At 37.0% G+C, this 26,248-nt stretch overlaps 1 protein-coding gene across 1 annotated transcript in view; it reads right to left on the bottom strand.

Annotated features, from left to right (window-relative positions):
- Positions 1–26,248, bottom strand: part of LOC121411192 (protein WWC2-like) — a 52,302-nt gene that overhangs the window by 13,148 nt on the left and 12,906 nt on the right. The window contains exons 2-5 of the mRNA XM_041603805.1: positions 20,988–21,028; positions 20,411–20,479; positions 3,843–4,021; positions 1,292–1,340 (exon numbers count right to left, since the gene is read on the bottom strand). Coding sequence (XP_041459739.1) covers positions 1,292–1,340; positions 3,843–4,021; positions 20,411–20,479; positions 20,988–21,028 — 338 coding nt within the window. The remainder of the gene's footprint in view (positions 1–1,291; positions 1,341–3,842; positions 4,022–20,410; positions 20,480–20,987; positions 21,029–26,248) is intronic.

The following is a 26,248-nucleotide window of genomic DNA, read 5'->3' as shown; positions in this document are numbered from 1 at the left end:
AGAAGAGACATAAATGTAAATCCTGTTAATCAAGGGCATTTATCTACAGTATGTGGGTATAAATGGTATCAAAATTGTGTGAGAGGGGGGGGAGAAGGTTGAAGGGTTAAAATGTGCTAATGAAACTCTGAAGTCCCTGACATGATCTTATCCAAACTTAAAAATGAATGAAAATAGCATTATTAATGTGTTATCCTTGCAAACTGCTAGGCTTGCTATTGTTGATATAGTGCCATTTTTTTTTTACTTTAAGCCTGTCTTTTTAATCACATGCACACACACACACACAACTGAGAAGTTAGGATATGAAAAAGAGGGAAAAAGAGAAGAGGAAATATGTACATGTAGGAAAAAATCAGATCTAAAAAAAAAATCCTAGGTCATCTACTCAGGTGGCTTATTTCCATGGGCGAATTCCTGATACATAATAAAATTTCCTTTTTTCTTTAAATCCAGTAAAATAAATTCCTTTGTTCAATAGTGAGAATGATACTATTTCTGTTGTAATCACACAATGAATTGTCAGACATTGATGACTTCATCCTTGGAAATAATATGATATCAGCCCTTTTAATCTTTATTCCGATTTTCATCATATCAAATAGCTCAAGGCAAGAGCAGAACCTTCACAAAAGGTAACAAAGCCTTAATATCTCCCTCAATCTTTGTGCTGGCGAAGAGCGAGAATGGGGATATTACATTTATCCTGATTTTTGGAGCATGGAATTACGACATATTTCCAAATTATCCTCACAAATCATCTATCACGGCTACATGTTAATTCATGGGTACAATAGTGTGAGCAATTTGAAAAGCGGAACTGCAACAGTATTGAAATTTTCTGACTTTTTCTTCCATGGGGTAAAATGACTTTGATGGGGTATTGTTATGTCTTCAAATAATATAATTTGCTAAATGTGACCTACTAAAAATTAAAGGGCTTCACCGCATCAATTGATGAATAAAATCTGGGGGGGGGGGGGATCCTTAAATGAAATATGTGAAGCCGCAGACTTCGAGACATACATATGCTCTAAATGTAAATACTGTACATGTCATGGATTAAAAGTATATCTCAAATATTATTTTTTTTTGAGAGGAATGCAAAATAAAAACATTTCTCAAAAATAAGATCTGAGAGATAAGAACACAGAAGTTGCTCTACTTAAAAAGAGCCATTAATTCAAGTAATTGCTCATCAGATATTACGATGACAAGATTATTGTGGTCACAAGGTCAAAGAGAAAGATGTGATAGAAAGATATGTATGGGAATAACAAATCATACTTACAGCTTGTATGTGACTGCCATCCACTAAGAGCCTCATTGGATCTTTGTATCTGAAACAGAATTAGAAGTATAGAGGACTGTAACACAAAAGTCAGCGATTAATGGTAAGCCTACATTAATTTTCACGTTTAATTGTTCATTGTAGTCAATGCAATCAATCGTAATAAAAAATGTTTGATGATTGCTAAGCTTTGTGTTGCTGGCCCCTGAAGAAAAAACAAAAATGGTTGAGGATTGGTGAGAAGCATGGGTAATAAGTGAATAAATGCCATTAGCATGTGAAGCGCACTGAAAAATAAAAATAAAGACACAGAGGACACTACTGCCCTTTTTACACAGGATTTTCTTAACCCCGGACTATCGCTAACCCCGTACTATCCTTAACCCCGTACTATTTTTTTTCCTTTTCACACATGCCAAATTGTTATTGCTAACCCCGGATAAGGAATGCTTGCTTTTTACACACGAAACTCGCTAACCCCGGACTAGTGGTTTTTGTCAATCATTCGTAGTACAAGTGCTTCACTCGTACACTTTTTACACACGCTACAATTTCCTTAACCCCGTACTATAGGTAGGGCCAAATTGCCATTTAGCCCACCTATAGTACGGGGTTAAGCTTTATAGCCCACCTATAGTACGGGGTTAAGCTTAGCCCACTTTCGTTTTACACATGCGATCTTAACCCCGTACTATTGCTCTTAGCACCGCAATTGGTGGGATAACCCTGCTTTTTTGCAGGGCCAAATAATCCCGTACTATAGGTGGGGTTAGCCCACTTTGCAAAAACGCTGTGTAAAACGAACGTGGGCTAAGCTTAACCCCGTACTATAGGTGGGGCTAAATTGCCATTTAGCCCCACCAATAGTACAGGGTTAAGGAAATTTTAGCCTGTCTAAAAAGGGTATACGAGTCCTTGGAGTACACTTGACAGTACATTACTTGGTAGGGTCACTAATGGGAATAAGTTTCATGGCTTGTACATGTAGGATTCTAATTGAGCTGGAGGTCATCTGACTATGAACACCTTATTATCATTTCGCAGTCCGAGCCCAGGTAGGACTATACTTGTAGTCATTGCTATGATTAAAGAGGCGTACATCTGAGATAAGATGAATGTGTTCACTCAGAAATCATGGTTTAACTCATGATCTAATTATATTTCAAATGAATGTGTTCACTCAGAAATCATGGTTTAACTCATGATTTGATTTAGGATAAGATCAGACATTTATCATCCCTTTTGGCAGTGAACAGACTACATGTACATCATCAATCACACTGCCCGGGTCTGGGGCCCGTTTCATGAAACTTGTCATAATAGTAAATTTGCTTTAACAGTTAAAAGCTACTGAAATCCATCATTTTGATTCGCTGAGGGTAATTTTGCTATAGGAATTGTGAAACGGGATCCTGATCATCCCCCTGGTATGAAGTGAAAGTCTTGTCGGTGTGGGAGAGGATCAAATGGCACGATGCTCAGGGGGAAACTTCCCTGTGATTCTCTCACCGGTGGTCTGTACATGACACACTAAATGTCAACCCTAGTTCTGCCATGATCTGGGGCAGACAGACAACTGTCTCCCTGATAACATCTAGGACCTAACGCTAATTCATTATTCTTGTAATATCAGAGAGCAGACTATGTATAGGTATTAAAATGTGTCTTTATTGATGGTTGGTAAAGGTGAAGTACATTGCACAGGTGGCTATTGGTTCCTGAAGAGGATAATTCTAGTCCATTTCAGCACCTCCCCATTCCCCCAACCCACTCAACACTAATTAATTCTAAAAAAAAAAAAAAACCTTCGCAGACAGGGAATGGGAGAGCTGCTATAAAACCCTGCATACAGTAAAGCCATGGCCATGACTGTTTATAAAGGGATGGTCCGGGCTGAAAATATTAATATCTAATTAAATAGAGTAAAATTCACAAAGCAAAATGCTGCAAATTTCATCAAAATTGGGTAAAAAATAACGAAGTTATTGAATTTAAAAGTTTACAAATATTTAGTAAAATACTAAAAACAGTTACATGCACATCGTCATGAATATTCATAAGGTGGCTGATGATGTCACATACCCACTTTCTTTTTTCTTATGTTATTACATGAAATCATAACTGGTAAATCTTTAATTTTTTCATACATGTGTAAATGATGTGTCTGTTATGATGAAATAACTTGTGGCCATAAATAACTAATGCACTTATTCAGTTATCGATCCAATTATTTTAGTTCTTGGTAGAAAATTTTTGAATAAACCAAATTTCATATAATAAGAACAAGAAGGGATATGACATCATCAGCAAACCTAATGAATATTCATAATGACATGCCTAGAGCTATTTCACCAGATTAATGCAAATCTTTCAAATTCAATAACTTTGTCACTTGTTATCCGATTTTGATCCAATTTTCACCAATTTGCTCGGTGAATTTTAATCTATTTATTGAGATAGAGATATCTCCAACCTGGACCATCCCTTTAATGTTTAAGGTTATGTATATCACCTCCTCCTTTTTCCCATAGATGGTGATATCACCCATTACCTCTTCCTGGCTGAGATGCAATCCATGTTCCTGGATGTCACCAAGCAAGTGAGGTGACTGTAGGTCTGTCTGGGTGATACCCTGGGGAGAGTCCTGGCCGGTGGTCTGCAGGTAATCCTTTAGCATGAACTCCTTTTCCTTCCTCCACACTAACCGAGGATCTTCTACTTGGTTGGTATCTAAAATAAAGCAACAATTAGAGATAATTTTCATTTCATGATTATTGTGACTACTGATTTTTTTGTACTTGAATGATTTATTCCTTGAAATCCTATACATATTCTGCTTTGGTAAATCCAGATTAGTGCTGCATTCTTGGAGTTGAAAACTCTCTCTGATAAAGAAAACAAAAATATCTATCCTATTATGAATTAATGTACAGTGTTTATAAAAGAAGTATTCTGTACATGTATGAGACTGGTGTTTGATGGGCTAATATGGAGAATGTAGTTTGATATTTATTGCATTATTAAATGCCAAATTCTGGAGTGAGCTGTCTTTTGTAGTGAAGTGAAAGGATCAAATGACATTGGTTCAATTTACATTCTGATGGCAAAATGAAATTTCTCGGCAAGTTTTCTGCTGCATTGGTGTCACTCGAGACTTTTCATAATACTGGCATATACATGTAGGACCAATAATACGAGATAAGTGATTGCCAATATTGCACATGATAAAGATGACATCCTTCTGACATGGGCATGTTTTATAACAGTGGCTGACTAATGTATTTTTAAGTTTTCATCCTATTCACATTCCTGTTTTTGAAAAAAAAATACATTACTGGGTAGGCCTACAATACATTGTACCTAAACCATGCAATTTTTCATTTCTCAAGATATCTCAAAGACATTTTACCCTACAATGTCTTGCTCTGTGCACTGTGGGAGACAGACATTACATTTCCAAAGCGAAGTATTCAATTACTGTTTCTGTTTCAGTTGTGACAGGCGAAAAGGTGTAGAAATCCTAGCCAGGAATTTTGGTGTGGAATGTGCGGCCTACATGTTTCTTGTGACGATCCTTGTCAGGGGGGCCTGGAAAGGTTGCCAGGTCGCCGAAAGGAGATCAAAGGTCTAATCTTTTGCCCTGGATACACTGCAAGGGTACACACATTCACATACTTTGCTCTGTCTCACGTTTACAAACTTAAGAAGAAAATAAAAGGAGTACCAGTATAGAACTTGGCACAGAGTCAACAAAAGGTAGAAAGTTTTAGATTTCTTTAAAGAGGAGTGAATTCGCAATAAAAAATGCTGCTTCCCCATCTCAAGAACAAGTAAATTATTTGAGGACATAAGACTGAAATTACTATAAAAAAATGAAATGACATTTGAAATGAACCATTTTCTGTACATTTCATTTGTACTTGCTTCATTTTCTTCAGGGCAGACATGAACATATGTGCATAAAGCACTTGATATAAAGTCCCCCAACAAAACGAACTTGAACAGCAGCAACAGGATCACTGGGTAGCCCACGTACGTGCAAAGCGCCAACTTAATGTGTTCCGCCATCTTGCTTGTTGGTTGCCGATAAAATGCGCATTTTCAGATTTTTTAAAGCTCAGTCATTATCCATGACTGAAACATTGACCAATCAAAAAATAAGATTCTATAAGAAATATGAATATTCATATACGAAAGTATAAACGTAGATAATTCAGTTTTATGTGAAATTTAAACACAATTCTTCAAAATTGGGTTAGTTTTATGTCTGTAAAATGACCCTTAAAACCAAAGTTTTTTTTCGAAAAAATAAGGGTTTTCCCAAGTTGTCATGGTAACATGGTCGGAATTAAAAAAGCTTAGCAAACACTTTATTTCAGTGATCGAGGATGTATTTGTTTACGGTATACGTCTACATAAGTTATGACATTTTTTTCCAGACCATGGATGAACTTTCAAAAGAGATATTTTAGGCAAGTTTTTATGATTTCCGGCAATTTTCTGACACAGGCATTTAGAAGACGTAATTTTTACAGAATTAGAAGAAGACATCATGGATTTTCCTAATTATCACGACGGATATGCAACTTACTTGTAAATAAATCAAACAAAGTCTATGATTCATTTTCGATAATTCAAAAAGAGACATTCAAGTCTCTGATTGAGAGCTGCAGATTGAACATTCGCACGGCGCAATGGTAACGTTTTCGCCGATTTCGTCGGGGCAAAAACACCAAGCGAGCCGTCCCACTCACCAGTCCCGAACGCTGCGCTGTATGTTTGATGATATATCTGGTGCCATTTCGTGCTTATAAATTTGTTTTTCTACAATGCCACTATCTCATTAAAATTATTTGTCATGATAACATTTGAAATATTATCGTTTAATGGCCCAAAGGATCGACTGTAATAAATACACTTTGAAATATTGTCAGAGAGTGATTAGTTAGGTGATGTTTATGGTCAGAATTTAGTCATGGCTTCGGGTGAACTTACGCGAACGCGGTCACTTGCTCACGGGGCGAGTCGGCCTGGCCCTTTGGTGGAAGGCCGTTAGTTGCAGTGCAGCAAGAGCAGAGTTGGGAGTTAAGTAAAAATACTTTGAAATAAGTAATCTGCAACTATTTTTTTGTCTTACTCTTATCCCTTTAGATTAATTAGATAAGAGATTAAAATTCTAAAAGTTTAAATCCAATTTTAGACAGAGGCATAACAAAGAGTGGTGCTTTATAATTATGGGGGGGGGGTCTTGCATGCCCCCAATTCAGAAAAAAGAGGAAAAGGAAAGATCAATCATGCGAAATTGTTCAATTGGATTTTTGTAACAAAAACATCAAAATTATGCTCAATTGCTCATGTCGGTTGCAACTTACTAAATACTTTTTAAATTTTGCCTGATCGATACACCATATCGTATAACCCTTAATTTTTTTTCGCTCGTTACGCCACTGATATAACAGCTAGTTTATGCCAACATTATTTGGTTGCGGGATCAAAGCATCAGCTATAGCTAAACATTTATACTTTATGCCTGTTCAACTTCAAATACAGATTTAGGCCTGCATTTACGAGATGTCTTTAAGATCTATGGGTGCCTTTATTATTTTCATTTTCAATTAAAACAATTATTAATTATGTATTAATTTAGTATTAACCTCCATGATACATTTTACTGTGTTAAATCATGCCATTTCTGTTATATTAAGCCCTTGTAAAATCATGCTCAGTAGCAGACCCCCCCATATATAAACACAATAGAAATGTATATAACATGAATTGACACCCCCCCCCGCATCGAGGACAAAATGAAAAAAAAATCAAAATAATTGACCGCCCCCTTTGACGAGGCAGCTGTCGGTGGCATGATGTCTTTGACCTTTTTGCGTGTAAAAATAATACTGAAGAAATATAGGGGCACTCTAAGTGTCCCCCATGAAAATCGATCTGGATCTGCAAGTGCATGGGGCTGAGCCCTCTCCAATGTCATAGCTACACCATGGCTCCGTAACACAAAGATTAGCGATCAATTGCTAAATGAATTGGCTAATCAAGATCAATGTTACACGCGCATTTGTCGCAAAATACTGACTAAGAACCAATCAGAAGCGTTCTTTCATATTTGCTATTCATCGCAAACCTTTGTGTTACGGAGTCCATATCTTTACGTTCTAGCTCTCATATTTTTCCGCTCCCTGATTTTTGGGGAAGAAAAAAAAAACAAGGCGAAAGAAAAGAGTGAAATAAATCCAATACGATTAATCACAATTTGAGTTGTTTGAAAGAATTATACTTATCAGATAAACTGAATTAAATTCTACAATGATGAAGAATATTAAACAGCAATCTTGATAAATTCTGTGTTTTTTTTTCAAAATCAGAACCAATTAACCTTTTTCTGATTTTTCTGTCACTTTCCACATTTTGAAGAAAAAAATTAAGTTGTTCATCGACGCCCTGTACTGCATGATGAAACTGTATCCCCACTGGGTCCTCTTAACTCCCCCCCCCTCTCCCCCCCCCCCATAAAAGCGCCTTGCTCATTTCTCTTATCTCACCTTGACCTTAATTAGTTAATCTTAACGATTTGGCGGTACTGTCAAACGTGACTGGTCGCCATCATAGCTTCATCCCCAACAAACACGGAACAAACAATCACAACAATATTCTGTTCATTCGACCCAACATCATTCCGTTCAATACGCGTAAGGCCATACGTGGGCATGCACAAACAACGTGGGTTCTCAAAAACTGACCCGCGTTTGGACTGAAATTGTGATAAAAATAAAAATGTCATAAATATCACAAAAATATGGGTGTAATAACGGATATTTGATGAACGGAAAAACATCAATCGCTTATTCATAAGAATTCCGGAAAAGATTTGAACGAGGTTTTTATCAATGGTAATCAAGAGGAATAAGTGTATAGATGAATGGCGCTCAACGTTAGCCGGGTGAGGGCGCGCGCCAAATTTGGCCAGAATCTGGCAATATGGCGTCGCCCTTTAAGCTGACGTTGGGTCTATGGCTCGTGCACGTACGTGAGCCATAACTGGAAGGGGATATTATCAACATATTAGTCTAATGAATGCAAAGATGTACATTTACAGTATATCTGCCCCCCAAAATCCACATTCAGCTATTTATATACTTTCATTGGGACATGAAAGAAGCCTAATGTACATTACAAGTTCTACCTCCTGGGGCCTGTTGCACAAAAACTTTTTACCTGAGGAAACTCAGGTTATTTTTACCAGAGTTTTTGCCCTGTGTTAAAGTCAATGGCAGAAATCAGACTAACCTTAGTTTTCAGTTTTTACCAGAGTTTTCTCAGGTAAAATTTTTCATGCAACAGGCCCCAGGTAAAGGAAACCACATTTTTGTAGCCTACATGTTTACTGTACAAAATACCCTTTCCTCTTGAAAAAGTTGACAAACCAGGAGGCCGTTTCATAAAGCTGTTTGTAAGAAAAACTTTTTAAAATGAAGGGTGATCCTTTCTTGTGGTAAATGATATTCACCATTGGTGATTATTTAACGCGTAAGAAAGGTTCACATGTCATTCTTAAAGTCGCTCTTAATTTACGAACAGCTTTATGAAACACCCACCAGGACCTAGGCTTTGCAACTCCCAGGAGGATGCCCTGTCAATTTTCAACAAACCAGGAAAATTGCAAACTACATGTACTTGGAGGATATTGGATAGCTTACAGTCCATTTCTTCAGAGCATGTGTTCAAGAGTTGAACTGTGTGCAGGATTAGACGGATCAGTTTTCATTCAATAGATACAGACTATGCCTGTCATCAATCAAAAAAAATATATACTATACAATCCAAACAGTGGTTGACCAAGGATGAAACTAGGTCAGGTCATATGGTTGGGCAGCAGCCAACAAGCATGGAAAGAATGCACACTGTTTGCAATGACAGATGAGCAGATGCTCAGATCTTTTCTCAAACTAGGCCCTAGGATATATTTACCGCTAGAATATTAAGAAAAAAACACATTTGAAATGTTTGAAAGTGGTGTACTTTCACCACAAAAGAACACAACATGTCAAATGAAAAAACAAAAAACAAACAGAAACACAACTGCCATAAAGCAAAAACTCACAGCACAAAATATGCAAACAATTGGCAAGTGGCAACATACATGTGGGCCTACTCATTTCGCTGAAAAAAAAATTGTATCACAACTCCTTGCAGGAAAAACTGGGCAATTGAAGACTTAATAAAATACGACTGCTTCATCTTGACAAAAAGGAGACAACAGAAGCAAGGAGAAAATGCAAATGATAGAAAAGGTAAAAAATGTTCAGGAAAAAAATTCTTTAAAAAAAACACTAACCAGAAACAAAAAATAGATAAAGTGAGTGGGTTGGGGACTATAATATGGTAGGCCTACACATTTTTTGTATGATAATGAATCATTCCGAGACTTCCTCATAAAATTACTGCTCACTCATTTTTTTCATTTCTGTGATTTTGTACTCTTACTCATGCAATAATTACTTGAAAATAGTGGTTTTTCATGATTTTTTTTTCAATACAACAAAATCATTTTAAAAAATCTAAAACTGAAGAGGGGGGGGGGTGACAATAAAAAAATGGAAAAGGGTCTACACTAGGCGGTTTCAGACCGCCTCGAAGTTCGCCAGTTCCAGGTATTCTCTGATCGGGAAATTTACCCCGATCAGAAAATACCAGGTATTTTGGTAATGTGAAAGCAAACTACGCGTAATTTCCCCGAAAGAAAATACCCGCTAAATAGTAGGTACTTGGCGAAATTACGAGAACTTTCGTGGGGATTTTTCCAAGGTCGCAGGTATTTTGGCGATGTGAAAGCAAATTACGGGAACTTTTATCCCAGCGTGTCGTTGGGCGCGGCGGCGTGGGTGGCTGCTGGGCTAGTGATTTTGAATCTCCCGCCTTGCCTGCTTATCAGACCACACTGCGCATGCTCGTAACTTCGGGAACTTATCCCGAAGGATGTGTTTCGGGGCGGTGTGAATGCAGGAATAATTAACGGGTATTTTTTAGCCTTAAAAAGTTCTCGTAATTTAACGGGGATTCTTGTGATCGAGGCGGTTTGAAACCACCTACTTCCTTGGTACATTACACTTCTCCATGTACATGGTCAAGAGTTGTTTACTCCACCAATTAGGCTGTTCAAGAAGACTTCTCATGACAACAGCTACAGGTACATTGTATAAAACCCCACTGGCTTTCAAGGTCTATATTGTGCTGCATTGTCAAGAATGGACAATAATGCTGGCTGGCAAATAACACTTGACCAAGCATTGCAAGACCTTTTCAATACAAAGGGGTCTCAAAACTTGGACTGTGTCAGATAAACATTCCTGGATGATTACAAGGACATTGCCCACTTTAAAGGTAAAATCTTCATCACAGAAATATGCATCAAAACAACTCAGATGGATAAATAAGGAATTAAAAAAAATTAAGCATTTTCACAGTGACTAAAAATATTGGAAGCAGGACAATTTTTTCTCTCTCAGATATGCTTTTCCCACTTCTTTTTTTCCCTAACCCCTGGAAATTGGTGCCAGGGCTAAGGGGGGGGGGGGGGCCTTAGCCCCACCACTTTCCCGGGGTTAAGCTTAGCCCAATTTGTTTTCACACTACGTTTTAGCAAAGTGAGCTAGCACGATAAATAGTACGGTACTAAAAGCAGGGTTAGCCGGCTTATTGTGGTGCTAGCACCACAATTGCAGTGCTAAGAGATGCAGTGTGAAACGAAACTGGGCTAAGGAAATGTGGGGCTTAGCAATAGCCAATCACAGAAGTCGAAATTGCACGTTAATTACGCTCTGTATGGTAATATCATCAACATTCATGAGCTGTGGGATGGTCCGGGGTTAAGGCGTTAACCCCGCTAAGCAGATAGTATGGGGTTAATGTAGTATGGGGTTAAGGATAGTCCGGGATTAAGGAAGTGCAATGTGAAAGGCATATCTCTCTTGGTTTTTTTTTTGGGGGTAATGCATTGAGATGATTAGATTATGGTAAGAATTACAACAATGGAAATGCCTAAACAAATAATCATATAAAATCTAACATCAGGTTTGCATACCGGTACTTTGAAAACAAAATTGTTTTCCCCCTGATATTGAGAATTCTTCAATTCCCAATGATTGTTTGTGTGTGTGTGAGTGGTAAGAATGCCTTTCCCTCCTGTCATAAAACCACACTCTCACACATGTGACTTGCCATGCATTTATGTGCCATTTTTTTACCTTAGAATCATGATTGCATTTACAAACATGAAACACGGAAAAAGGGTGTTTGGAAAGAGGTCAACGTTTCTGTAGAATCATGAACGAAAAAGGTATGAACGCAATCGGAATTTGAATCATGATTCTATGATGTCAGTCTGTCAGGCTACTTTCCGTTTGACTCTTGCAAAGCTCAAGGCGCGTGCTATAAAAGGTGACCTATACTTCCGCTGTCAAACTGCACACAGTGATACGCACTGGATCGGCCCCAATGCGAGGAGAAACAGCATTGGAATGAAGGTCGTCTAAATGCTGATTCTGTGGTATTGTGATTCATGTATATGTTTTGAATCATGATTCAAATCATGATTCTGGCTTGATGTCGCATTTATAAACACAGCCTTAGTGTTAGCAATGCAATAGGCCTAAATAATAAAGAATTTTACACTATATCACTCATTGCAAATATGTAGGCCTATACCAACATATTCTTATTTTTTTCTAGTCTTAACATTTGATTTCATTGGCAAATTAAAATTGATTGCATATGATTGTGAGTTGTGACATACATGTACACTGTAGTGTTTACATAAGCCAAGGCCGACAATACAACTAGGCCTATAGCGTGTTACTGTTAGGACTATAATTTGAGAATAAATTCATGAAATATTTGTGTTGAGTTCATTTACAAGAAAGTAGGGTTTTGTAAAGACCCTGTTTGAAAAGTGCTGTAGATTAACAAAATTTTGTCTTGATTTTTTGTTGGTCTCAAATTCTGTATGACGACTTTAAAGTGATACTTCTCAATCAGACAACTAGACACTATAGAAGGCAATGATGAAGGGCATCAAAACATCTGCAGTTATAAGATCCAGAATACAGTATATAGATCGGGAAAACAAGAAAGGACACTGGCTGTCTGGTACCTTCAAACTACAAGTTGTTTATCAATTCAGAGAATTTCACCAAGCTGAATCACCCCTTTAAAATTCCTAGCTTGCTTCTGAGAACAAGAAAACCCACTCAGATGGGATTGGGGTACACAGCAGAAAGGAATGCGAGGAACAATAGCTCACTAGGAAGTGGGAACAATAGGCATAGACTAACCACACAAATTGTTACATGCTTAAACACATGGGTAATGGTGCCCAGTGTGGTAAAGCTGGGTTTGGCAGAAGGAATGACATTGCTAGAGTGTCAGTCATCACTATTGTACAGACATGCACGTAAAACTAAGATTCGGAAAACAAAATGTACAAATGCACAGATGCATACGTGAAAGCGTAGAAAAGTGGAATTTCAACCGCAGTGACATTGGTCGTACCAATTTATATTACTTTTAAAAACAAACCTGTAAAATGTTGTTAACATGTCAAAACTGATGAAAAATAAATAGGACAAAACTTCAATGAATACAGGAAATTATTAACAATTTATAGGCCTACAATTTAGAGCTATGGTACATACATGTACATGTAGGACTACATGGGTCTATGCAATGAATTGCAAAAAAAAAAACAAGACCCATAATTTGAGTACATGTAAATGTGGGCCACAAATAATTGACATAATTAGAACATATACATGACTTGTCAATTATTGTAGAGAATATCCTGCATATCCTTCAATATATTGAAGCCTACACCAGAGGCAATGATGACTGTATCATATGCTTTTCTCACTTCATTTCCTTAACCCCATACTATCTTTTTTGGCTTTCCAACTGTCTTTCTTAAAGGAAACAAAAAACCCAAGAAGAGAAGTAATCTTATTGGAAAGAGTAAAATGAGAGGAACAATTTAAAAAAAGTTTCATCAAAATCGGTTATGAAATAAGCAAGTTATGGACAATCAAAAAGTCCTGTTGTACTTACTATGTGAATCCTCAAATTGGCAAACGTGCTTCAAAATGGCTGCTTTTGTGGACAAAGTTCTCTCCATTTGTTTTGTACACAGATTTTCCCCTTTATTTTACATATTTCACATTATCTCCTCCTGACCTTGACATATATGGTGTGGATTATATTTTCCCATGACATATGTTGTGCTCAGAAGGAGGCAAGATGCAATTTGAAAGATAATGATGAAAATCTGAAAATTTGTGTACAAAACAAATGGAGAGTTGTCCACAAAATCAGCCATTTTGAAGCACATTTGCCAATTTGAGGATGCCCATAGAAAGTACAACAAGAGTTTTTAAACTCCCATAACTTGCTTATTTCATAACCGATTTTGATGAAACTTTTTTTAAATTGTTCCTCTCATTTTACTCTTTCCAATAAGATTACTTCTCTTCTTGGGTTTTGGTTTTCTTTGGGGGCTAATGCCTTAACCCAGGACTATTGCACAGCTCATGAAAATTGATGATTTTGCCACACAGAGCATAATTAACATGCAATTTTGACTTCTGTGATTGGCTATCTTAGCCCCACTTTTCCTTTTTAGCCCAGTTTCGTTTCACACTACATCTCTTTGTACCTCAATTTATGGTGCTAGAACTGCAATAAGCTGGCTAACCCTGCTTTTCTAAAGGGTAATGTGAAACCAAAGTGGGCTGAGCTAAAACCACAGGAAATTGGTGGGGCAAAGGCCCCCCCCCCTTAGCCCCACAAATTTCCCGGGGTTAAAGGTCAAGTCCACCTCAGAAAAATGTTGATTTGAATCAATAGAGAAAAAATCAGACAAGCACAATGCTGAAGATTTCATCAAAATTGGATGTAAAATAAGAAAGTTATGACATTTCAAAGTTTCGCTTATTTTTAACAAAATAGTTACATGTATATGAATGAGCCAGTTACATCCAAATGAGAGAGTTGATGTCACTCACTATTTCTTTCGGTTTTTATTGTTTGAATTATACAATATTTCAATTTTTACGAATTTGACAATAAGACCTCCTTGCCTGAAGCACAAAATGTTAAAATAATGGAATTCCACGTGTTCAGGGAGGAATGAAACTTCATTTCACATGACAATGACGAGAAAATAAAAATATTTCATATTTCAAACAATAAAAAACAAAAGAAATAGTGAGTGAATGACATCATCGACTCTCTCATTTGGATGTAGCTGGCTCGTTCATACAACTGTTTTTGTGAAATGAAGCAAAATTTTGAAATGTCATAACTTTCTTATTTTACATCCGATTTTGATGAAATTTTCAGTGTTATGTTTGTTGAATTTTTCTCTTTTTATTCAAATCAAGTTTTTGTTGGGGTGGACTTGTCCTTTAAGGAAAATATGTGCAGTGTGAAAAGCATAATAGAAACCAAAGGCATCATCCCAAATATTCAGTAATATGGGATATTCATTCAAAGGGTGTGCGTAATCTATAGATAGCAAATTTTTAAGTTCAATTCTGTTCCGTTCAGTCTCCTACTAGCCCCCCCACAATGTTTTCACCCCCAGCACAGGCAAAGTTGAATTGAGTATTGAATATTGTGATATTGAAAATACAAGTTACATAAAAAGGGCCTACTTTCTTTCCAATCTGAATGAGGCAAACCAGGGTAAAGAGATTTAAGTGTCTATTGGGTCCATGGTACTACATATTCAAACATTTTGTGTGTCCCACCATGCACGACCATTGCATACCTTTTCTTTTTATCTCCAGAGTACTTGTAGAAATTCTGATTTTTGTTGAGCATTATTGCCATGGTGGCACATGTTGCTACCATTAAATTGTAAAGTTTAGTAAGTTTATACAGCCTTTAGTGTCTTTTCACTTTAATTAAAATGAGAGCTTCATTTATCACTTCAAATGTCTGACAGACGGACAATGCTGAGCAAACCAACCATTACAGAGCTACACTGTACTTTTCTTAAAAGACATCAAACAGTCTGCACCTGATCAATCTTGACATATAATCAATGCATCAGGATACAATCCCAGAATAAGCTACATTGGATTCCAGTAGGGTTTTAAAAGAGGATTTAATGCAAGGCTGATGCTCTAATTATTGCCTTTGAAATGTGGGTGAATGGTGTATTTCAGAATTAAGGGGAGTATCATATCGAATGATAAAATCAATGGATTCAAAGATCTATACATTTACAAGTACATTTAAATAAAGTGAGCTGTATTTTAGGAAATAAATGTAGCTAGGATCGAGTTTTTGAGAACATAGACTTCTCTGCACACACTCTATCCCCAAAGAAATGATTACTCTAGTAGGCTGTATGTACATGAATTCTGACCATGGGGGTAGGCCTACATTCTTTTCAATATATCTTCATGTTCTGACTTTTGAAACAATTAGTTTGAGCAAAAAATGAAAAAGGATTCATAACTATTCTAAACTTGACAACATACATGTAGCATGTAGGCCGATGGCATGACCAGTCTACATATACACTGTATTCTATGATAAAATTTCTCTTGGGACACATACATGTATCAACTGCCACAAAAATGTCAACAATGCCAATGAGAAGAGCTAATCCAAAGATAAGTAGGATTGGGGAGTGAGACTTATCCAGATAAGGGAATTACTTGGTAGAAATTCAGGCATTTGTAGAGCTGCTTTATATGCAAGTGCCAGATTAAAGAACCTTTTTATTCCCCATTCAAGAGCAGTTTTCTCCTCTTCAAGCACAACATAAGGTGGTTTCAAACTGCCTCGATCACAAGAATCCCCATGTTAAATTACGAGAACTTTTTTAGGCTGAAAAATACCCATTACATATTCCTGCATTCACACTGCCCCGAAACATATCCTTCGAGATAAGTTCCTGAAATTATGAGCATGCGCAGTATGGTCTAATAAGCAGGCAAGGCGCGAGATTCAAAATCACTAGCCCAGTAGCCACCCACGGCGCCCGCGCCCAACTACACGCTGGGCGAAAAGTTACCGTAATTTGCTTTCACATCGCCAAAATATCTGCGACCTTGGAAAAATCCCTACGAAAGTTCTCGTAATTTCGCCAAGTACCTACTATTTTATAGCGGGTATTTTCTTTTGGGGAAATTACGCGTAGTTTGCTTTCACATTACCAAAATACCTGGTATTTTCTGATCGGGGTAAATTTCCCGATCAGAGAATACCTGGAACTGACGAACTTCAAGGCGGTCTGACGTCTGTAACCACCTTTAATATAGGTACAACACCCAATATGTACTTATTTTTTCCCCTAATGTTTAAAAGATCGGTTCACAATCATTTTCCTAAGCAGAAGAATCACAAGCATCTAGCAGAGGTGCACAAAATGACTGTGAATGCATGAGAATAAATGAAATTCACCACCTCGCTCACCTACAATATGTTCTTAAAATACTTCAAACACAGGAAATTACATTACACTTTGAAATTTGTACGACAGATTATGAAGGTCCGTTTTTCAAGTGACACAACATTTTGCTCCTAGTCCTACATGTACATGTACAACAATTGCTTGGGACCGAGTTTTATTTTGGAGGATGTATTATGATTAGGGCTGTAATAGGGTTTTATGTTTAAGTTTACATGTAGGGTAGTAGTGTTAAATCCAAGGTAGAAGTTGGTATTCGATTGTGTGTAGAATTATAGTCAAGTAAAACTGTCACTGGAGCCAATCATGGAACCATTAAAGTTGTGAATGGAATTGGTGCAAAACAGTAAAAGAGTAGACATTAGCACTGAAATTATTGTAGGGCTTCACAACATTTTCAAGCACGTTACATCTCAAAGCTTCATAAAATTTCAATCTCTATCGCTGTTCAAAGTATGACATTTCAACTTAAATAGTCTGGCAATCTACAGTTTCAGTTTCTTATCATCAGGTTTTATGTGAATATAACTAGTTTTACAATAATTGAGGGTTGATAATTGCTCAGCTCCACTAATTGGTCTTGACTAATTGATATATAGCTTTGATCTGGTATTCCTTCCATAAAGAGTATTGAAGGGTGTTTGACAATGCAATTGGATGTCTCTTGTACATGTTTCAAAGGCATTAGAATAGTCTGCAGGTACAGACTCCTATTTGGCGCTTCAACCGATAACAGGTCTAGAGTGAAGACTAGACTACAAAGACTCTTATCTATATCTGTGTCACAGTGAATCTAGTCTCATTACTTCAGACTCTGCATTATGCACTAAGCAAAATTGCGAAAACAAAGGGTCCGTGCTACCTGCAGACTAGCCTCTACTAGGCAACGTGCCTGGGGCTGGGCATATATTGATTCTTACTACATATATATATTCATTTTGATTTTTAAATAGATTCTTTATTAATATTAATAAAGTGACTTTGATAATTGACTGATTCAACGTTTTACTTTGAGGGATGCTTTTAATTTATGGAAGAGGGCCCCAATGGTTTTCATTTATGGAAGATACAGTATGCACCTCTATTTACAATTTATTTCCATATACACGACATGAGAATCGTTTCTAGCCATGATGAGTCATTGTTTTGCAGTGGGAGTTACACTTTCTCAAAATGCTAGCATCAGCATCCACTGGTAAACCCATTTATATTCCATCTTCTGAAATCGTATTATCCCTTTTAAAGCATTGTTTGAAAGTGATGTCAAGTGATGCCAAGATCATCATTTAGTTTTCATTGCATGATGGCCAGCCTTTACCAGCCTTGTTATGTTCAGACTTGTTCCATTAGTATAACGGAAAGAGTCTCAGACTATTATGAAAAGGTCTTTTTTCTCCAACTACTAGAGTGCCACACAACAATAGAATGTCTTTTTTTTGCTTGAATTTTATCTTTGCAGACATCCTCATGGCCTTCATATTGTCAACTAAAATAAACTTAGCTTGCCTGTCTCTTTTATAAATCCCCAAATTATCTTTGAAAAAGGAAGGAAGTTCTCCTTGAGCAACCAAAATAGAAGATTGGAGGGAAATTCAATGAGTAGCAAGGAATACTCATAGAGGCTGTTCTCATTAGGCTTTCTAAAACTAGTTTACTGGAAACCAATTCAGGAAACCAGTTTGGAAGATTGCTTTGCTAGCGTTCCCACTTGATCACACGAAAGTGGTTTTCAAAATCATTTCACGTAAACCACTCTTGTTGCTATGGAAACGCTCTCAGTGGGGTGACACGTTTCGCGCGAAATTCGAAACCGCAGCATAGGCATTCTACACCTGTCGTGTGGAGTAGCGCGCTCAAAATGTGCGAAGATCGCTTCCTGAAGAACGGTTGTGTCCTCACGCTAAAACCACTTTAACGAGGCAAAGCGATCTTGAAAACTACATCGCGAGGTGGTTTTCCAAACTGGTTTGGAAGATCGCTTCCAAGACCGATTTGACCGTTCTCACTACGCGTTAAACTAGTTTCCAGTAAACTAGTTTTAGGAACGTAGTGAGAACAGCCTCAGAGTCTCAGAGAACAGTCTGAAGGCAAAAAATAAATAAAGAGGTTTAATCATTATTGAAGGTTTGAAAGGAGGCACATGTACAGTGCGTCCCCCCCCAAAAAAAATAAAAAGTTTGCCCGATATACGACTGAATTTATTCCAAAATTGAAAATTATTCTCAATGAAATGTCTGGGATTAAATAGAAAGCTCATCTCAAGTCCTAACCTTTATACAAAAAATTCATTGGTCTTGCTTCAGTGGTTTTGAATACTCAGTCTGTTATGTACAATGGTGCTTTTCAGCCCATTCCAAATTTGCATTCTACATGAAGTTCTCGCAATTTCGACAAGTACTATAAATTTACATGTAGCAAGTATTGTCTTTCAGAGAGATTACAAGTAATTTGCTTGCACACTGCCAAAAATTACCTGGTATTTTCTGATTGGGGTAAATTTCCCGATCAGAGAATACCTGGAACTGACGAACTTCAAGGCAGTCTGAAACGTGAGAAGGAATAGACCAATGTGGAAATGAACAGGTCTGCCCTCTCCTGAAAATGCATGTGAAGCATTGCATGTATTTACGGAGGCCTACATACAAAAGATTTGAGGTGCACAAGGTGCTTCCACACATCCCCATTCAGGAAAGAACCTAGTAGTTTGCCTGTATGGAAGTACATGTAATCAATGGGTATTTATCTGATCAGAATGGGTGTGAACACACACACAGTTTACAGGTACTATGAAACCTGGATGTGAATTTTATTGGATGATGAAAATGTGTGGATTGTCCTCATATGACCCTGTGGGAGAAAAACCTGATTGACCTGACCTGTAATACCCTTGTACCATCCTAATATCAAATCAACCTGATTTATGCTCATCATCTCATAAGCCAAGGAATGCTAACATCTTTCCCAGGTGTCAATAGCTATCCACCCTCTCCTCTTGTACACATGTAAATCATGGATTAACTTCATCTAATGTTGAAAAATTCAATGGAGAATAGGCAAAATGAATATAAAGCCGACATACAGGTTTGCAATTGTTACATGAAAAGGATATCAATTGAGTGTTTCCCACAACAGGTACTTGTAGGCCCTATGCACATAAACATCAAGTCAAAACCTTGCTCAACAGATGTTTAGTTTTCAGAGTCTCATGCAGGGTACTACTTATTTGAAATAGCAGTGAGATGCGAGCAGTTTACGATCTTGATAACGAGTTTAGCAGTATTTGGACCTGTCTAGATTAATATCATTGATCTGTGATGAGAGGGTGTTCACGCCCCTCCAATGCAGAGCTGAGTATTTTAACAGAAACAAAATCAGTATAAACTTTTGGAAAAAAATCTACTATATCCAGAAAGAACATCAAATTGCTATAGGCCTAACTGACAAAATCTCTTGACAATGAAATAACCAAAGTTTATGAGAGTCAACTGCAGCACAGGACACTACTTACCCTACAAAATATCCACAAAAAAAGGAAAAAGATTATTTTTTTTCTTGAAGACCAATACACAAGTATCACAATTTTGATGTCTGATCCACAATGTGAAATCGTTAAATAATAATAATAATAAATAACTTACGATTTAAATGATTGATGTAATAGGCTCCAACTGACGGATCAAAAACTTTCTCCCATCCAAATGGCAGCTCTAAATGAAAAGAAAAAAAGAAGAAAATTTTATGAACCAATATCTTCAGTTAATAAAAAAAGACAAAAGTCAATGCACAATATTTACATATATAATACAATTTGATTATCTAATTTGCTAAACTTCACTTTTACTTTTTATTTTTTGAGAATTGTAATCCTAAATGTATCATTTGAATGTTAGAATAAATTTCACAAAAGAAACACACATAAAGTCAGGAAAAGTAAAAACAAGATGAAAATAAGTTATAGTCAGACATACTTAAGTTTTTAATTGCTTTATAGTTGGATAAAACATTCCTCCCAATATGGTCTGTTTTGAGCTAACATTTGTCATCAAATATTTCCCAATCTACAAAAATTACATCTATGTGTTTTTACAATCCATTGTTTGTCAGAATGTGATACAGACATGCACGCATTTGTGGCTGATATTCGTTGCTTTTAAGAAAAAAAAGGTCTCATTGTCTTGATAATCTGGTGGACTAAAAATAGAAATAATAACTTACCATCACCTACACAATCTGCAAATGACATTGGTTTGATCAATCTAGGAATAAAAAGAGAGGAAACAATGTGTTAAAATTAATATAATTTCTTATGAGCAAACCCCAGCCCCCTCCCCCTTTCTCTCCTGAAATTAGCAAAACAATTTTAGTTATTTAATTTTTTTCCACAAACAATCACACATGAAGCAGACAAAAAAAATATTAATGGTTTATAGTTTATCTTCAGATGGTTGCAATTACATGTACATGTATGTGGGTCAAGACCCTTTATAAAGTTCATGTTCAAAGTAATCTAGATTATTGAGAATTCAAATACTTAAAGGTCAAGTCCACCTCAGAAAAATGTTGATTTGAATCAATAGAGAAAAATCAGACAAGCACAATGCTGAAAATTTCATCAAAATCGGATGTAAAATCAGAAAGTTATGACATTTTAAAGTATCAATTATTTTTGAAGAAATAGCTATATGAACAAGCCAGTTACATCCAAATGAGAGAGTCGATGATGTCACTCACTATTTCTTTTGTTTTATATTGTTTGAATTTAAATTTATACGAATTTTACGATTAGGACCTTGCCTGAAGCACAAAATGTTTAAATAATGGAATTCCACATGTTCAGGCCAAGTGACCATTCAAATGAAGCAAATCCATTATCGTGCATATTATATGTGACACATAGGGACAGTGATTTTCCGTTTCAAAAAATGGCCTTTTCCGTTTCAGAAAATCTCAAATTCCGTTTCAGCATGTCAGAAAACGGAAATTCCGTTTCCCCATAGACTTTGTACACACGGAAAAGTGACAATTCCGTTTACACATTGAATAGCAAAATCACAGCGAGTACACTCGCACTGGCCAAAATTTGTATCTGCTACTGTACCGACAACACAATAAAATCCGTTCTAATCGGATCTATGCGGGTGCATTTAATAATTTTTTGATCACATTTAGCATGCATACATCCTCACCTTTCACATAATTAGCATTATTTTGCAGTGAAATTAAATTTCATCGATAATTTTGGGGGTTTTTTGGACATCGTTATCGTCCGAGAACGACTTTCGCCAATCCGCCATCTTGGATTTTAAGACCACGATATCGTGCTGTTACATCTTCAAACGTAGAGGGCAGCAACACACGACCGTGCAGTTGAGCGATATGAAGCTCAAGCAACCCGGCCGGCCGGGTACGGCCGCGGGGTACAATCGAGTGTGCTGATGTCGCGAGCAGTTACGATGTGTGAATTGTCATGATTGTAGCGAAGTGAGATCGTGTTTTCTGGGGTTTTGTGGCCATTTAATACTCTCATTTTGTTGTTATTTTGGAGTAATTTCTGTTGCTATTCTGTGTATTTTGAGGGAAAATACGTTTTCCGTGATTTTCCGTTTGAAATGCCACTTTCCGTTTCAAAAGGCCTTTTCCGTGAATTCCGTCCGTTTTCCGCGATCGCGGAAAATCACTGTCCCTAGAAACAGGTGTGAACTACATGTAGGCATATTTCTTGGAGATTCTCAATTGTATGACTCCTTTCATGCGTATACATGTGTTCATGTACTGAAAGGTTCATGTACATGCTGTTTTAAACCAGAATATTGTGTATCACTCCAGATTTTTCATAGAAAATTTGATTTTATTCTATCAAAGCCATTTGCATGCGCTTCAAGTAGCAATGGGCTGTGAAGCAGTACAAAAGGCTTCTAACGAAAAGCTTGTGCACAGCAGTGCATGCTGCAAACAAAAGCTTTCCATCAACCCCACAAGGCTCAACGCAAGAAGAAAATATGCACATAGCTGATAGTATGTGTCTAATACCAGAGCTAACAAAGGGATGGAGGCAGATCAATAGATGACACAAAGATAGGAATGTAGATCAATACCTTTCTTTTGGGCCTTTTAATAGTACTATTTGGAAGCCAAGCTACTTTGGCCTTTTAAAGATGAAAGTACATCATACTACATGTATAGACTCATGTGATGTGACTGCTTGTAAAATGAAATGTAGATGAAATGTAAATGGAGATTTCAATAGCTACATGTACATGTACTTCAAGGCTTTCCTATCTATCTCATGATACATTTTGTATAAACTGACCCAATCTCATGATTATGAAGAGAGTATAATGTTTAATGTACACGTAGGAAGCCCATTGATATTTGGCCAACATCGCCCGAATTTATAGGCCTATACATTGTACATGTAGATACAATGTACATGTAAGCCTACAATAACTGTGCAGGCCAACATGTATTAAAGCCTATGTGTTGTTATGAAAAATTCTTTTGCATGAACTTGGTACAATTTTGCATGAGATTCACTTGTTACTCAATACTACAGGCATGTAATGTATAGGCCTACTCATGCCAGAACCAATAAAGCCTGGACCTAAATTAATCCAAGTTATCAGAGTTAAACACCATGCATTAACCTAGGCCTATCATATCTATTTCAATAAATCCCAAATGGCAATGTAACTTCTCATTTTAAACATCTTTTGGTTTTTGTGGGAAAGTCAGTTGCATTTCTACAGGATTCTTTACTTGGGCATGGGATTTTGCTTGATCGTTTTGGAAAAATTTCTTGGAAATGTTAATTCTCAGTTGCAGCACATGCCTTCGAAGCTACGAACAATTGTGTACAACGGATAGCGGAGCGTGAACGTAGCGGTCGTGTACAGTTTTGCTTATTACATGACGTCATCCAGCCCCTGCCGAGAACCAATTTATGAATGAAAATATAGTAAGCATGCGCAGTGCAAGCCTTTTATTTCCCCACACAGAATTCCACCAAAACAAGTGTGCAATTCTCTATCACCTCGTACCAAAATCGACCTAGAATTTCACTTTCCCGTATTTTATATGAATTATGAAAGGTAAGCAAATTTCGATTACTTCTTGCTTTTCCGTCAAAATCTGACGAATTAGCGTCTATATGCCATCGTGTTCATTGGAATTTGTAGAGTCTATCGCAACGTGCACAAAGTCAATTGGCTTCCGGGTTTCGGAGCGTCGCCTGAATATGCATGAAATTGCAGAGTTTCGATAATTTTCGATCGATACCGGAGCGATCCGATCACGAACCAAAACTATTTACGGCGTACACAACGTGACCGGATATCGTTATCGCTATCGATACTTCCGCACGCAGTCCGAAGGAATTATTTTTGGGACCACGTGGTCATGACGTGATCTGCGCGATTGACCAATCAGCGGTCTTCGAATCGCTGTGCGGAGACGATCTATCCGTTGTACACAGTCTATGGACAATTGTTCGTTGTGTTCTACATGTGTATATAATCAAATTCAGAAAAAGTTGTAGACCCAGTTCTTTAATAGGCCTCTTATGATGAACTTCATGTACATATGGAAATGGAATTCATAAATTGACTGATCCAGCAAGAAACTGAAAAAAAAACAGTACATTTTGACTACAGACATCATAGACCAGCTACAAAGCTCTAAAAAAAAATATCTGACAGAAGGTGGTTTCAAACCGCCTCGATCACAAGAATCCCCATTAAATTATGAGAACTTTTTTAGGATGAAAAATACCCATTAATTATTCCTGCATTCACACCGCCCTGAAACATACCCTTCGAGATAAGTTCCTGAAGTTACGGGCATGCGCATAGTTTGGTCTGATAAGCAGGCAAGGTGCGAGATTCAAAATCACTAGCCCAGCAGCCACCAACAGCTCCCGCGCCCAACGACACGCTGGGGTAAAAGTTCCCGTAATTTGCTTTCATATCGCCAAAATACCTGCGACCTTGAAAAAATCCCCGCGAAAGTTCCCGTAATTTTGTCAAGTACCTACTATTTAGCGGGTATTTTCTTTCGGGGAAATTACGCGTAGTTTGCTTTCACATTACCAAAATACCTGGTATTTTCTGATCGGGGTAAATTTCCCGATCAGAGAATACTTGGAACTGGCGAACTTCGAGGCGGTCTGAAACCACCTAGAGAGCAACTTTAGGAGCCCATTACGTGCTCAGCAAGTGGTCTTAACCAGAGCCCATTTGGGAAAAGAGGAAATGATTTACGCAAGGTGTTATGGAGGATTGTCACATACCATTCGTTTTACTACAAATTTCTTGTATTTCCCAGAGTTTCAGCACAGTCTATAAAAACAGACTCTTGTCAAACATACTGTATACATGTACTGTACGTGTCGTTAAAAGTTTAATATACTGTACAACTATTTTCTTTTATATCTTCATCCCCATTCTTCTGATCATTTTTTAACATAATGTATCTTTTAATATTAAACTTTCTAGGATCATACTCATTATAAAACTTAAAGTTTATTATCATTAGCGTTCCTGCTGTTTTCATTGTTTCTTAAACTGCATCATTTCAAAAGAAAATAAAAAAAATCTATGCCATGTACAACATTCTGTAGGCCTACAAAACATGTGCATAAAAGATGTGATTGTACATGATGTACATGTACATTGTAGGCCTACGCTACACTATCTGTGAAGATGCCAGCATTATCATTTTTTGAATCATTCTTTTATTCTTCCTCTGCTAATCTTCACAACACAGTTGATTTATTTTTAATCAACACACATGTATCTTTTTTCTCCCTTAATAATGATGGGCAAAATTTTCAATCCAGAGTCCATGAGGAGACTTTGACGGGTTTCACCATACTGTACATTTAGGCCATCAGTTTCATCAGTTCCAACATTGGACAAAGGTCTTCATTGGAAACTAACTTTGCACTCAGGCACTTTCACATTTGACCTCAAGTGTTGTGGTGGTGGGGGGGGGGGCGGTTGTGTATTGACACTGACTTGTAGTCGCATAGTAATGTACATGTACTGTAGGCCCTACATAGAAAAGCAGGCCTACTTAGATGCATTAAAAATTTCCACAATATTTCCAGATATCGCAAATCCAGAATATTTACATTTCTCACACGAGACAATGGTTCTGCTTAGGCCCTATTTAGTAAAGTTTACAATATCTCCTTTAGCATCAATTGTAATCCAATACTAAAAATCATACAACAAAACCTGTCTAGTATTCCACAATTTTTCCAGTTGAAATGACACTGAGTAAATAATGAGTGGGAGTGGGAAAATTTGTAATCTCAACCTGCATGGCAATTACTAGTACATGTACAGTATCATGTCAACTACAATTTTTTTTTTATTGAGTTAACATGAAAATTATAGGCCTAGGTTCCCACTTTTAAAAAATCAATTTGATACAAGAAAATAAGTTTGGAACAATTGTTGTTACATATCATTCCAGAA

This window comes from Lytechinus variegatus, chromosome 1, assembly GCF_018143015.1.
Source record: "Lytechinus variegatus isolate NC3 chromosome 1, Lvar_3.0, whole genome shotgun sequence".
In the NCBI taxonomy this organism is placed as follows: Eukaryota; Metazoa; Echinodermata; class Echinoidea; order Temnopleuroida; family Toxopneustidae; genus Lytechinus; species Lytechinus variegatus.
The sequence above is the reverse complement of the archived record's forward strand: the minus strand, read 5'-3'. Positions and strand labels throughout refer to the sequence as shown.